General features: G+C 37.0%; 1 protein-coding gene across 44 annotated transcripts in view; it reads left to right on the top strand.

Moving 5' to 3' along the window:
- The window catches only part of ABI2 (abl interactor 2), a 109,260-nt gene that overhangs the window by 58,545 nt on the left and 35,236 nt on the right, over nt 1-15,479 (top strand). For 24 of the 44 annotated variants that reach the window (XM_002712557.6, XM_051848284.3, XM_051848282.3 and 21 more), the window contains one exon: nt 15,179-15,276. In XM_002712557.6, the coding sequence (XP_002712603.1) occupies nt 15,179-15,276 (98 nt within the window). Of the gene's footprint in view, nt 1-1,064; nt 1,083-15,178; nt 15,277-15,479 lie in introns of all 44 variants that reach the window. The other 20 variants (XM_089330017.1, XM_051848265.3, XM_008259005.5 and 17 more) reach the window with 1 other exon arrangement.

The following is a 15,479-nucleotide window of genomic DNA, read 5'->3' as shown; positions in this document are numbered from 1 at the left end:
AAAATTATTTTATCAGTATTTTGTATGAGAGTAGTATAGCTACCCAGCACTTTTGAGTATGTGGACATTATACATTTTGGCTGTGTTTTAAGATGTATTTGAGTGTCTGGTGTATGTATTATAATTAGTACTGAGAAACGCGAATTTCATTTTAATTGGTATTTATATTTAAACTGTTCAGATCTTCGGATAAATATTAGGTTGTTTGAAGTTTACATCTGCTGATTTGAAGGACAGTGACTTATCAAATGTGACTTTGAATAAATACATGTAAATGCCTGTCATGAAACTTTACAGTTCAAACAGTTATTTTTTTCTAATATAAGTGTAGTTAAATAAAACACCTACACCATAATGGCTGGAAATAAAATAAATCTAAATTTAATTTATATCTGACTGAAAAAACATATAATATAAATTCATTTTTAAAATCTTTTTCTCCCTCAGAGTTTAGATATAGCCATTATTATCTGGAATTTTGTATTTAATTTTATAATTGATACCTAAATGCATTCAGATTATTATCCTAACTAGAGCATGTTGAAAAAGGATGTTTAATTGGATGGTTAATTAATGGCTGGGATTTATTCTAACTTGGGAAAATTTATTCAAGGCTAACAACTGCTAATAGAGTGTTAGGGTACTGCCAGAATCTAATGCCAAGAGACAGTTTTGTGGTATAGACATCACAGTTGTGCTTGCCTGCTTCTACAGTCAGAAGATGATTCTCCTCCCTCTTTGTTTGATTCTCACAGTCAATGTTACTCTTTTAGGACTCTGTAGTCCTTTCATTGTTTGGAGTCACTAATGTGAAGAAGTCTTTAGTAAAACTAAGCTTTTGAATAAAAGAGTATCTTAAATAATTTCATCCAGGAAACTCCTGTTCATGACACATTCTGCTTTAACCACTCTTTCTATGATCTACTGAAACATTATTTTGTTAATGCTGAATGCTTAACTTGTTTTTTCGTTTTTTTTCCTTTCTCTTCACATCCTGAAGTTCCAACTAACCTTTCAATGCTTTTTTTCCTTACCTCTTTTATTTGCTCCATTTATGCATTAAGTGGTTGCTTAGATTTAAGGTAAGAGATTCCAGGGCTGGATTTCCATTCTTTGTTCTTATGTGGAATATTACATACGGGGAGTCATGAGATATTTGGCACTTGGCCTAAAACCAACAAGTAATTCCTCTTCTTTACTGTACTTTTTTTGTCTTCCAAGTTTGCGATGTGTCTTCATGTACCTTGAAGGCAGATGTTTTTGTCTGTTTTGTTCACTACTCTATCCTTTGTGCCTAAAACAGTGTCTGACATGCATTAAATACTTTGTAAATATTTGTTGAGTGAATGGTCATTTTGCAATGGTGTTACATTTTGTGAAGCAGAAATGTAATCTATCCTATCGTAAAATGTTGTATTGGAATAAAATAGCTGGATTTTTGTAACTAGAGAAATTTTGTTTTGGAATGGAGGTCTGGATAATGTGCCTCACTAAATCCTCCCCCTGTGTAATAACCTTTTTATTCTATAAATGGTATGCTTTATTATATACCTTATGGACAATATTTCATTTTCTTTTGATTCTTAAGAAATTGAGAAGCTGAAAGCATTCAGTTTGCTCTTTGAAAGTTGCAGTATCATGTATTTTGACAAAAAATTAGTTTTTTAAAAATATCTATATAAAATATTTTCAGTATAAATTTCTTTTTAAGAGTTTTTAAGGGTAAGTTTAATATATGTGAAACAGCAAAAGTTTGATAGTGTTTAACAAAATTAAAAATTACGGATGAATTTGTTCCTGTAACTGTACTTTGGAGGATGAATGGTAGAAGAAACTCAGCTATGTATTTCTTTAAACTTAAAATTTTTATTTTGAAGGCAGAGAAGGACCATCCTCTGGTTCACTTCCCAAATGCCTGCAATAGCGGGGCTGGGCCGGGCCAAAGCCGGGAGCCAGGACCTCAGTCTAGATCTCCCTCAACTGGGAACAGGGACCCAAATACATGAGGCGACACTGTTCTTTCCTGGGTACACATTAGCAGGAAGCTGGAAGTGGAAGTTGAGGTGGGACATGAACCCATGATAATAGAATGTGGGAGTCCTAAATGGCAGCTTTAGTGCTGTGCCAACTGCCTGTCCCTCAAATAGATTATTAAAATTACTGTCACCAAATTTAGCATGGTTTTTCCTTTGTTCTTTTTTTTTTTTTGAGATATTTGACTAGTTTGCATTGGACTAGTATTTTTTAAAAAAATTGAAAATTAAAAAAAGATTTATTAACTTATTAAAAAATTTTTTGAGGGGCTGGTGCTGTGGTATAGCAGGTTAAAGCTCTGGCCTGCAGTACCAGAATCCCATATGGGCACCAGTTCAAGTCCTGGCGGTTCCACTTCTCATCCTGCTACCTGTTAATGAGCCTGGGAAAGCAGTGGAGGATGGCCCAAGTTCTTGGGCCCCAGCACCCATGTGAGAGACCTGGAATAAGCTCCTGGCTCCTGGTTTTGGATTAGCTCAGCTCCAGCCCTTGGCAGCCATTTGGGGAGTGAACCAGCAGATGGAAGACTTCTTTGTGTCTCTTCTTCTTTTCTGTAATTCTGTCTTTCAAATAAATAAAATCTTAAAATCGTCTTGAAAGTAGATTAGATAGATAGATGATAGATTTGTCTTCCATCTGCTGGTTTACTCCCTAAATACTTAAATAGCCGGGATAGGGCCAGCTGAAGCCAGGAGCTGGGAACTCAGTCTGGGTCTTGCATATGCATGGCAGGAAACCAGGTAATTGAATCAACACTGCTCCTTCCTAGGGTGCACGTTAGCAGGCAGCTGGAATTGGAAGGAGAGAGCAAACTCGAACCCAATCTGATTTGTGATGCAATCATCCTAAACAACATTTTAACTACTGTGCCTAATGCCTGCCCTGTTCTTTTTTCCTTAGCTGTATTTTATAATTTCATTTCAAATATGTTATTTCTGTCTGAAACCCTGTTGTTTGCCCTATATTCAGTGTAGAAATGATAACATGGTGTCAAGATGACTGAGTTCTGAATCACTAAATCATACTCACCATGGCCACAGAAATTTCACCTGTTCATGCATGATAGATTTGACCAGAGATCAGGCCAGTGTACTACTTGTGTTATTTGTTGGCTCCAAACTCTCAGTTGTGGTAAGGTATGTAGAATTTTGGGGAAATTCTTTTGCTTAAAATAGGGTTACAGTGATCTAGACTTGGAAACAAGCTCTTCCCTTTTCCTCTGAAGTCTGTGTTCAAATTTCGGCAATTGCCATGTTAATCTCCAAAGTGATTGAAGTAGTTGCCCAAGCTACTATTCTATGTTGATTTCATCCAGACCTCGCTATGACTCCTTTTTTTTTTTTTTTTTTTTTAAGATTTATTTTATTTATTTGAAAGAGTTACAGAGAGAGGTCTTCCATCCAGTGATTCACTCCCCATATGGCCGCAATGGTCGGAGCTGTACCGATCTGAAGCCAGGAGCCAGGAACTTCTTCCTGGTCTCCCACATGGGTGCAGGGGCCAAGGACTTGGGCCATCCTCTACTGCTTTCCCGGGCGATAGCAGAGAGCTAGATTGGAAGAGGAGCAGCCAGGACTAGAACCGGCACCCATATGGGATGCCAGCGCTTCAAGCCAGGGCTTTAACCCACTGCGCCACAGCGCTGGCCCCTGTGCTTCCTTCTTGACCTTCCTGGGTTTAGAGGCTGTGCCCATGTAGGAGATGGGCCAAACTGAGGAGCTGATGGAAAGGTCTAATAAGGAATCACACTTAGGTAAGATCCCTTAGCATATTTTCTCTGCACCACAAGGTGCCACTTTTTTTTGTTTGTTTGTTTTAATAATTTACTTATTTATTTGAAAGAGTTACTGAGAGAGACAGATCTTCCATCTGCTGATTCACTGCCCAAACGGCTGCAATGGTTGAGGGCTGGCCAGGCCAAAGCCAGGAGCTACTTCAGGTCTCCCACGTGAGTGGGAGAGATCCAGGGACTTGGGCCATCTTCTTTTGCTGTTCCTAGGCCGTCAGCATGGAGCTGGATTGGAAGCAGAGCAGGTGGGACTTGAATTGACACCCAGGTGGGATGCTGGTGCTGCAGGCAGCAGCTTAGCTTCCTACACCACAGCTTGGGCCCTGGTCCGCTTCTAAGTACGAGAAGTATTATGCAAGTGTTGCCATGTGTCAGGGTACAGTTGGCAAGGAAAGGAGAGCACTCTAGTTCAGCTTGGGAACTGGAATGTTGTGAATATGTCAGTCTTTCCTATAAACCTGTAGCATATAGTTTATAATTTTGAGTGAACCCAAAGCAGTAAAAAGTAAAAATGGGGAAACAATTCAGTAATTAGCAGATTATTACTCTTGTAATAATGCTTCTGATAAATGTTAAATTAGTGTTTTTGGAAGGATGATTAATGGAATAATCGAATATGTTCTGGTTGGAAGGGACAACAAACACAAACCGGCCCAGTGGTTTTCCAGCTGAGCTTTTTGGAGACTTATAGGTTTTATCAAGTGCCCTGAAAATCTACTGGTGGTTGATAGGATTACAGATTCTTTATCCTCATTTTAATTAGGGTGGCTGTTTAAGCAGAACTTTAAAATTTGTTTAAAATCTAGACCTTTTTTCCCTTTTCCTTCTCTTAGTTGTTTATGAGATCTCTCTTTCTTCCTATTGATGTCAGACTTAATGCTTTTCAGTCAGACTCCAATAAAACCATCATACTTTGGGACCAGACACATGAGATTTGACTCACAAGAGACTTCCTTGACTAAAAGTTGAATTATTTATTTATAATTAAGTGAACTTAAAGACAGACAGACAGACATAGACACAGCTCCTGTCTACTGTCACTCTCCAAATTCCCACAGTAGCTGAGACTGGGCTAAGGCCAGAGCAAGATGCTGGGATATAGTCCAGCTTTCTTCCATCTATTTTTCCCCCTTTTAACTTTTTATTTAAGATATACAAATTTCATGTATTTCATAAATACAAATTTAGGAACATAGTGATTTTTCCCACCCACAGTCCAACTCTTTTTATTCCTCCCTCTCCTATTCCCATTCTTACCTTTTATTAAGACATGTTTTTAATAATTTTATACACATCAGATTAGCCCTATACTAAGTAAAGAGTTCAACATAGTATGAAAAAAAAAAACTGTTCCTCAACCATTGAAACAAGGGCTATTCAAAGTCATTGCATCTCAGAGTGCTTCTATAGATTACCTTTTAGGTGCTCTATTAGTTATGGTATCTGTCCTTTTGAGACTGGCTTATTTCACCAACTGTGTTTTCCAGTTGCATCCATTTTGTTGCAGATGACAGGATTTCATTTTTTTTCTCAACTTCTGTGTACTATCCCATGGTGTACATATCCCATAATTCCTTTATCCAGTCTAAAGTTGAGAGAGGTTTGGGTTGATTCCATGTCTCATCTATTGTGAATTGAGCTGCAATGAACATGGGGGTACAGATAATTATTTCAAATGCTGATTTCATTTCCCTTGGGTAAATTCCCTGGCGTAGGATGGCTGGGTCATTATGGTAGGTCTATACTCAGATTTCTAAGGTATCTCCATACTGTTCCACAGTGGCTGCACCAGTTTACATTCCCACCAACAGTGGATTAAGGTATCTTTTTCCCCACATCCTTGCCAGCATTTGATGTTTGTTGATTTCTCTAAGAAAGCCATTCATAACTGAGGTGAGATGAAACCTCATTGTAGTTTTGACATGCATTTCCCTGACGGCTAGTGATCCTGAGCATTTTTTCATGTATCTGTTGGCTATTTGGGTTTCCTCTTTTGAAAAATTCCTGTTTAAGTCCTTTGCCCATTTATTAACCAGATTGTTTATTTTGTTTTTGTTGAGTTTCTTGATCTCTTTGTATATTCTGGATATTAATCCTTTATCAGTTGCACAGTATTCAAATAATTACTCCCATTCTGTTGGTTGCCTTTTCACTTTTCTGAGTGTTTCCATTCCAGTACAGAAGCTTCTTGATTTGATGTAATCCCATTTGTCAATTTTGGCTTTGATTGCCTGTGCCTCTGGGGTATTTTCCAAGAAATCTTTGCTTATGCCAGTGTCTGGCAAGGTTTCCCCAAAGTTCTCTAATAATTTGATGGTGTTGAGTCATAGATTTAGGTCTTTGATTCACTTTGAGTGGATTTCTGTGGAAAGCTGTAAGATAAGGGTCTTGCTTCATATTTCTACATGTGATGTCCAGTTTTCCTAGCACCATTTGTTGAAGAGATTGTCCTTGCTCCAGAAATTGATTTTTAGCTCCTCTGTCAAAGATAAGTTGATTGTAGATGCGTGGATTGATTTCTAGAGTTTATATTCTGTTCCATTGGTCTATCAATCTGTTTTATGCCAGTACAGGCCGTTTTGATTATAACTGCTCTGAAGTATGTCTTGAAATCTGGTATTGTGATGGCCTCTGCGATTGTTTTTGTTGTGTAAGATTGCTTTAGCTATTCTGGGTCCCCTGTGTTTCCATATGAATTTCAGCATTATTTTTTTCTATATCTGAGAAGAGTGTCCTTAGTATTTTGATTGGTATCACATTGAATCTATAAATTACTTTTGGTAATATGCACATTTTCATGCTATTGATCTGTCCAATCCATAGAAGTGGAAGATTTTTCTGTTTTTTCTATGTCTTCTATTTCTTTCATTAATGCTTTGTAATTCTCATTGTAGAGATCTTTGGTGTCCTTGTTTAAATTTCTTATAAGGTTTTGAAATTTTTTTTGTAGCTGTTGTGAATGGGATTGATTTTAGAAGTTCTTTCTCAGCCATGGCATTGTTTGTGTATACAAAGGCTGTTTTTTGTTTATTAATTTTATATCCTGCCACTTCACCAAACTCTTTTGAGTTCCAATTGTCTGGAGTCTTTTGATCCCCTATATATAGAATCATGTTATCTGCAAATAGAGATAGTTTAACTTCCTCCTTCCCAATTCATATCCCTTTGATTTTGTTTTCTTGCCTAATGGCACTGGCTAAAATGTCTAGGACTATACTGAATAGCAATGGTAAGCATGGGCATCCTTGTCTGGTTCTGGATCTTACTGGGAATGCCTCCAATGTTTATCCATTCAATAGGATTTTGGCTGTGGGTTTGTCATAAATTGCCTTGATTATTTTGAGGCATATTCCTTCTATACTCAATTTGTTTAAAGTTTTCATCATGATAGGATATTGTATTTTATCAAATGCTTTTTCTGCATCTGTTGAGAGAATCATACAGTTTTTGTTCTTCTGTTTCTTAATGTGATATATCACATTGATTTGTGAATGTTGAACCATCCCTGTATACCAGGACTGAATCCCTCTTGGTCTGGGTGAATGATCTTTCTAATGTGTTTTTAGGTTTGATTGGCTAGTATTTTGTTGAGGCTTTTTTTTTGTTTGTTTTGTTTTTGTTTTTGTTTTTGTTTTTGACAGGCAGAGTGGACAGTGAGAGAGAGAGTCAGACAGAAAGGTCTTCCTTTTTCTGTTGATTCACCCCTCAATGGCCGCTGTGGCCAGCATGCTGCAGCCAGCATGCTGCGGCTGGCGCACCATGCTAATCCGAAGCCAGGAGCCAGGTGCTTCTCCTGGTCTCCCATGAGGGTGCAGGGCCATCCCCCACTGCACTCCTGGGCCACAGCAGAGAGCTGGACTGGACTGGGACAGAATCCAGCACCCCAACTGGGACTAGAACCCGGTGTGCCGGCGCCGCAGGCGGAGGATTAGCCTATTGAGCTGCAGCGCCGGCCTTGTTGAGGCTTTTTGCATCTACATTCATCAGGGAAATTCATCTGTAGTTCTCTTTCTCTGTTGTATCCTTTTTTAGGTTTAGGAATTCAGGTGATTCTGGCTTCATAGAAGGAGTTTAGGAAGATATCTTCCCTTTCAATTGTTTTGAATAGCTTGAGAAGAATTGGAGTGAGCTAGTTCTTTAAATGTCTGGTAGAATTCAACAGTGAAACGATCTGGTCCTGGGAGTTTCTTTAGAGAGTCTTTATTACTGATTCGATTTCTGTCTTGGTTATTGGTCTGTTTAGGTTTTCTGTGTCTTCATGGCTCAATTTAAGTAGATTTCTATTTCTTGTAGGTTTCCTGACTTGTTGGTGTAAAGTTTTTTTTGTAGTAATTTCTGATGATTCTTTTTATTTCTGTGGTATCTGTTGTTATATTTGTTTTCACCTCTGATTTTTTTGATTTGGGTCTTTTTTTTTTGGAGTGGTCGAATGATTTGTCAATTTTGTTTATTTTTTCAAAATACCCATTCCTTGTTTGCTGATCTTTTGTATTGCTTTTTTGGTTTCAGTTTTGTTTGTTCTCGAATTTAATTATTTCTTTTCTCCTAATTTTTGATTTGGTTTGCTGTTGTTTATCTAGGTCCTTGAGATGTATTGATAGCTCATTTTTGGTGCCTTTCCAATTTCTTGATGTAGGTACCAATTGCTGTAAACTTTCCTCTTAGCACTGCTTAGTTATGATATGTTGTTATGCCTTCATCTGTTTCCAGAAGTTTTTTGATTTCTCTTTTGATTTCTTCAATGACCCACTGTTTTTTCAGGAGCATGTTGTTGAGTCTCCATGTGTTTGCATAAGTTCTAGAGATTTTTGAGTTTTGATTTCCAGCTTCATTCCACTGTGGTCCAATAAGATGCATGGTATGATTTAGATTTTTTGGATTTGTTGAGACTTGCTTTATGGCCTAGCATGTGGTCAATTCTAGAGAAAGTTCTATGCATTGGTGAGAAGAATGTGTATTCTGTGACTGTAGGATGGAAAGTTCTGTAGTATCTGTTAGGTCCATTTGAGCTATAGTTTCAATTAACTCTGTTTCCTTGCTGATTTTTCTGTCTGGTTGATCTGTCTATTTCTGAAAGTGAGGTATTGAAGTCCCCATTACTATTGTATTGGAGTCTATGTCTCCCTTTAGATCCATTAACATTTCTCTTAAATAGCCAGGTGCCCTGTAATTGGTTGCATATACATTTATTATAGTCACATCTTCCTGTTGAATTGATCCTTTAAATGTTACATAGTACCCCTGTCTCTAACAGTTTTTGTGTTAAAGTCTATTTTGTCTGATATTAGGATGGCTATACTTGCTCTTTTTTGGTTTCTGTTAGTATGGAATATATTTTTCCATCCATCGACTTTCAGTCTGTGTATCTTTGTTGGTGAGATGTATTTATTGTATATAGCAAATAGATGGGTTTTGTTTTTTAATCCATTCAGCCAGTCTGTATCTTTTAACTGGAGAGTTGAGGCCATTTACATTCAAGGTAACTAATGACTTGGCCCTGCCACTTTTCCCTAAATATTCCTATTGTTTACTTTGTATTTCCTTTGTACTTTTACTGAGAGATTTTCTGCCTTTACCTTCTTTCATAGTGGTGTCCATGTTTCTATGTTTCTCTGTGTAGCACATCCTTAAGCATCTTTTTTAAGGCTGAATGAGTGGTGACAGAGTCTTTCAATTTCTGTTGGTTATGTAAAGTCTTTATTTCACCTTCATTCATAAATAAGAGCTTTGTACTGTACAGTATTCTGGGTTGACAGTTTTTCTCTCTTGGAATATATCTTGCCATTCTTCTAGTTTATAGAGTTTCTGATGAGAAGTCAGCTGTGAGTCTAATTGAAGATCCTGTAGAGTAATCTGTTGTTTCTCTCATGTACATTTTAGAATCTTTTCTTTATGTTTTACTGTGGAGAATTGGCTATAGTATGTCATGGTGAAGATCTTTTCTGGTCATGTCTATTAGGAGTTCTATGTGCTTCCTGTACTTGGATGTCCCTTTCTTTCTCTAAATTGGGGAAGTTTTCTGTAATTACTTCACTACAGAGGTCTTCTAATGCATTCTCTCTTTCTATGTCTTCAGGAACTCCTCTAGGACCCGTATGTTGGGTCAATTGATAGTATTTCATTAATCTCCAGTACTGTTCATTAGTTTTCCAATTGCGTTTTTTTGTAAAATTTCCAGAGATTTGTCTTCTAATTTGCATATTGTTTCTTCTGCCTCACCAAGTCTGTTAATACTTTCTACCATGTTTTTATTTGATTTGATGAATTCTTCATTTCTAATATTTCATTTTAATTTCTCTTTAAAATCTCAATTTCATGGGAAAAATTTTCATTCATGTCATGTTTGGATTTCTTTAATTCCTGAATTTGGTTCTGAGTACTTCTGTGTAATCCTATGAACAGTTTTTTGAATTCTGTTTCTGGCATTTCTTCAATTTCTTCATCTTCACATTCTAGTATTGAAGTGTTGTTGTGTTCCTTTGCGGTCATCATGTTGTCTTTCTTATTCTTGTTTCTTGAATTTCTGCATTTATTTTTAGGCATTTTTGGAGATAAATTTTTTTGCCCCCTCCCCTCATGGCTTTGTATTTGAACTATGCCTTTATAGCTTACTGGAGTGTCTGCTCTACAGTGCATACCCAGAGATATGTGGTGGGTGTGGTCAGGGACCTCTGTTTAGTGCTGCAGTGTGAGAGGAGTGTCCCTGGTGACACCCAGGTTGGGCATGATAAATCTCTTTTTTTTTTTTTTTCAATCAGAGGCGAGGTTTGATCAGCTCTTTTGGCATAGTCTCATGTTCACCCCCTCTCCTCCAAGGAGACCAATGCCCAGGCTAGCCCCAGTGGGTGCAGTATTCATCTTTGGTGCCACAAGAACCACACAAAGGATCCATGCAGTCCACAGTGTGCACATGTATCTTGCAGCAACGACCATCACCAAGGAATCAGAGCCCCGGGAGTGTAGCCGCCCGTGACTGCCCAGAGACCCAGCCCCACCCTGTGCCCTCCCACACAGCCACAGTGTTTTCACTGTTCCCGGAGCACAAGGCTCCCGAAATCACAAGTGCTCACCTCCCTGTCACGTTCCCCAGCCAGACTCAAGTGTCTCCTCTCGGCTGGTTGCTGGGTGCACAGACACAAACTGGCACAGTTGTTATGTATGTCCAAAATGGATCTCTTGGCTAGTTATAGGATGCTGATGGCAGGTGGCTAGGGAGAGAGAAACACCTCCCCCCCCATTTTCCCCTTTAGGTTGGCATGTATACTCTCCCCGACAGTGCTCCAAGCCAGATTCAAGCCAGGCAGCTTTAAAGCAAGGGGCTTGGGCTGCTGCAGTCTAGTCTCACCTCACTCTCTGAAGCTGGTGCTGAGGCTCCTGGCTGCTGGGGTCCTGTGTTGTGTTCGTATTCATGGTGCACATCCATACCCTCCACGGAGATCCAGAGTGTCTCTGTAACTTGCATGGTGTTTCCTCTGCAGTTTTCTCCTTAACTCTTCACTGGGTTTACACTCTCTCCACTTTTTTTTTTTTTTTCAAACTATCTTCTAACACAGTTATTTGAGCCATCATCACAAGTTATTTGAGTTATACCTCCCAGGGTCTGTTTTGGCAGGAAGGTAGAGTTAAGAGCTGGAGCTGGGAATCCAACCCAGGCACACTGATGTGAGACACAGGCATCAGGCATCTTAACTGCTAGGCTAAATATCTGCTCCTGGAGATGTTTTAATATGTATCTGAGGCCAACTTTACGAAAGTGAAATAGACCTTTAACAGAAGTTCCCTTTTTCTACTCTTTATTTTAATAATAAATATAATGAAAAGTTTTAAGACCCTGTGATGTCTTTGTAATGGATTTTTTATTGAAAGTGGTGAAGATGTTACTAATGAAGCTAAGCTTAAGTACTTTTAGAATGTGTGTATCAGGTTAATTGAAAGTGGAGTTCTGTGGCCAGCATTTGGCCTGGCATTTCAGCTGCCAGTTAGGACCCTCTGTTCCGTATTGGAGTATCTGGCTTTGATTTCTGACTCTAGCTCTTCACACCAGCTTCCTGCTAATGCAGACTGTGGGAGGCAGCTGTGATGGTTCAAGTAATAGGGTCCCTGCCGCCCACACGGGAGACTAGAATTGAATTTGTAGCTTCCTGTTTCAGCTCCCCAGTCCTTGGGGGCATTTGGCAAGTACATCAGCAGATGGGTGCGCACTCTGTCTGAAAAAAGGAAAAAAAAAACTTAAGTTATGACTTTTGATCTGTTAATATAGTGTTGTTATTTAAGTGGAGCATTGCCCAAGCATATTTTGAATAATTAATAAGTAGACATTAGGAGTTTATTTTACAACTAGCAAGTTAAGAATGTAACACTTAAATTTTGCTTAAGATCTTAAAGACCCATAATTTAATGCCATGTTAAAAAAATGATGGAAGATTTTCCCTTGAGTATTTTCTATAACAAATATTTGTCATTCCCTACAGAAATAGGATAAATTTCTCTAAGCTTCTTTTAGGTACAGCTTAAGGTTCATTTTGAAACATTTATTGGCCACAACACTTGGAAGAAAAAAGGGTAATACCGGCAACCCTTTGGTGACTCATCTGTTTTTGCCTGTCACTTCTAATCTTGAATTCTGTTCTGGCAAAAGCCAGTTGTTAGAAACTGTTTTCAATAGTCAAGAAGTTTGTCTTTCTTTATATCTCTTGTTTACTTCTTCTTCTTCTTCTTTTTTTTTTTTTAAATAACTGTTGTGACTCTCCTTTCCCTCCTCTCCCCCCCGCCCGCCCTGTTTCTCCAGATCTGTTCGTCCATCTCTGTATAGATTGTTTTAGGGCTATTGGCTCCTCTGCGTTTTCAGCCCACTTACTTGAAATTTTATCTCTGTCCTTAACTCATACTCTTAATTACTGGTCTCAGCTTTGATTTCCCTGGGGAGGGGAGGAGAAGCATTTAGTAAAAATATATTTTGGATTTGAAGTACAGTTTCTTAACTCTAGTTATAATATAGAGCCCACCTATTATGAAGAAATTAAGTTTTATTATTTATTCCTGTTCTTCCTTTTGCTTAAATTAGATGGCAATATTTATACTATGTGCAGCGTATTCACTGTTTTACTTGGCATACAAATTTCTCACAAAGAAAAACTGACTTGAAAAGAATTATTTTAGCTTAATAGAAAGGTAATATAATATTGAAGTATAAAATTAGGTTGTTTGGACATTTTACAGGGACTCTTGAGTTCTTTAAGTGATTTAAGTTAGTCATCCATTAATTAAACAAATACAGTCATTTGATGTTTCTACATATTTTGAAAAGTTTTATTATAGAAATTTCCACCAGATTTTAATTGATAGATACTTTTTTACTATATTTTGGATACGTGCAAAGTCTTATAGATGATACTGCAACTTAAATAAAAACAACTTACATACCAAAAGCCTAAAGAAAATCAAAGTTGGAAAGCTTTGCAAATATTTTAGCTATTCCATGTATAGAATAAAATTCTCTTCTACTCTTTTTCTATTCCTGCTCCTTTTCCTTCCTATTTCCAGCAAATTGATGTAGTTTAGTGTTTGGTCCAATTCTCCTTCATCACTTAAAATAACTTTGGGTTTTATGTTATTTAAGGTTGAGCTTAAAGGACTTTGGTTACCACTTTTAAAATCTTCTGCTTTCAGAAATTAAGACTTACATTTTTAAACGTATTGGTTATATGTAATATGTCTTCTAAAAATTTCCCCAAATGTGAACTGATTTTTTTTAAAAAAGCTTTTGCCATTTTCATTCTAAGATATAATTAGTGTACCCTCTGCTTATTAATGAGAGGGAGTGCAAGGACAAGTTCATTTTTACTCTTGATTATCAGTTTGTTTTGTATTTTTTTAAAGCAGCAGCAAAAAGGATTAAAGATAAATGCTTCACTTTAAAATACTGACATTTTGAAGGTATTGTTTGTCATTAAAGATTGTTTTAACATCACACACAACTTGTTCACTGGTCTATTAATTTGAAGAATTTTAAATTAATTATTTCTTGCCTATTCAGAATGATAAATAGTAGTATAGGAATTCTAAAAATCCCATCTAATTCAAAGTTAATTTTGACACCCTCAACATGAGGATAATTCAAAAAGTTCATTGAAAAATAGAATTAAATCATAATATGCATTTTCCATGAACTTTTTGAAGACTTCTTGTATTCTGTATACAATTATGATGTTTCCTTAATTTATATTTTAAAATTGCAGTTATCAGTGCATTCTAATTTCAATGATGTAATTCTTGCAGTCTCATTTTACAAGTATAATTTGAATGTGTTAAGCATATTAGAACAGTTGAAATCCTTTTTTGAAGTGTGTTTTGAAGATGGCAATCCAAAATATTAGGAGCTTAAAATAGGATCACATATGAACCTATATGGTGAACTAACTCACACAACTTGAAATTGCATTCAAACTATATTTGTAAATGAGATCTTTTTGCTCCTTTACATAATCAGACTTCTAGGGCTTTCCATATAACTGCTGGCATACTCCTTTGGTGGTGTCCATTATTTCCAGATTTACATTTTGTATGCTTGCATTTTCAGTTGGGGGAAAGAATAGTGAATAGCTCTGACTTAGGACTGTGCCACATTTTTCTCATACCTGAACTAATTTTCAATTTGGACCTGAGTGGGTTGTATTCCCATTGGACTGGGATGTTGTCAGTGACTCCTCTACTGCTCACAGTTTAATGGGCTATTTAAGCCCTGACTTTCTGGTTCATATGCTTAGGAACATACTTGAATTTCTCACAGTTTACAGGTAGGTGATTCCCTTAAAAGAGAACATTAAAGCAATCTAAATTAAAAGGCTGATCCATAACTTTAAAAACTAAAATTTTCTCTATTTTGCAGTTTACCTTCATATTGTTTAGTTACAATGGGTCATATGCATAGGTGTGTATTTTTACTTGGGAAGCATTTTATTTCTGATATACTTGCTATCTAAAGGAAGCTATCAAAAAATGAGGAATTGGTTAAAGGGATTTTTTTTCTGAATGAGATACTGGTAATTAAAACTAAAATTTTTATAGTTGTCCTATTTAATACCTACTAAATGTAATATGAAACAGTCTAACCAGTGATCTGTTGGTGTGATGGCCTAATGGCAAATAGTCTTCCATTTGAAAATCTCATGTTAGGAAGAGTCCTTTGAGTACAACTGTAGAATAATAGTAGAGTAGAAATTGCATATGAAATGCATGGCCTCCAATTTTTTTCCTATATTTAAACCTTCCCCTCTTTTGTTAAATAGTTTAACATTATTTCCCGAAAGTGCCATTTCATTTGAAGCATACAAGGTAATCTTAACCATTTTTTAGGTGAGTACCCAGAACATGAAGATGGGTGGGCTGCCGCGTACGACACCTCCAACTCAGAAACCTCCCAGTCCCCCCATGTCAGGGAAGGGGACTCTTGGGTGAGTATATAACTCAGTAACTGCAGACTGATTTCACCTAATGTTGTGTTAAAAGCTAAGCAGAGCCTGTATTTAAATTATTTTTGAGTATTTGAAGAGAGAATGTTTCCTTCCTAGAATTGATTATATTATGGGTATAATTTTCCCTTTTCCTGGACAATACACATTTATACATCAGAAATATTTTGTTTAGAAATTATTTT

This window comes from Oryctolagus cuniculus, chromosome 3 (genome assembly GCF_051225735.1).
Source record: "Oryctolagus cuniculus isolate XC-2025 breed Fujian yellow rabbit chromosome 3, ASM5122573v1, whole genome shotgun sequence".
Taxonomy (NCBI): Eukaryota; Metazoa; Chordata; class Mammalia; order Lagomorpha; family Leporidae; genus Oryctolagus; species Oryctolagus cuniculus.
This window is presented reverse-complemented; position numbering and strand designations above follow the sequence as displayed.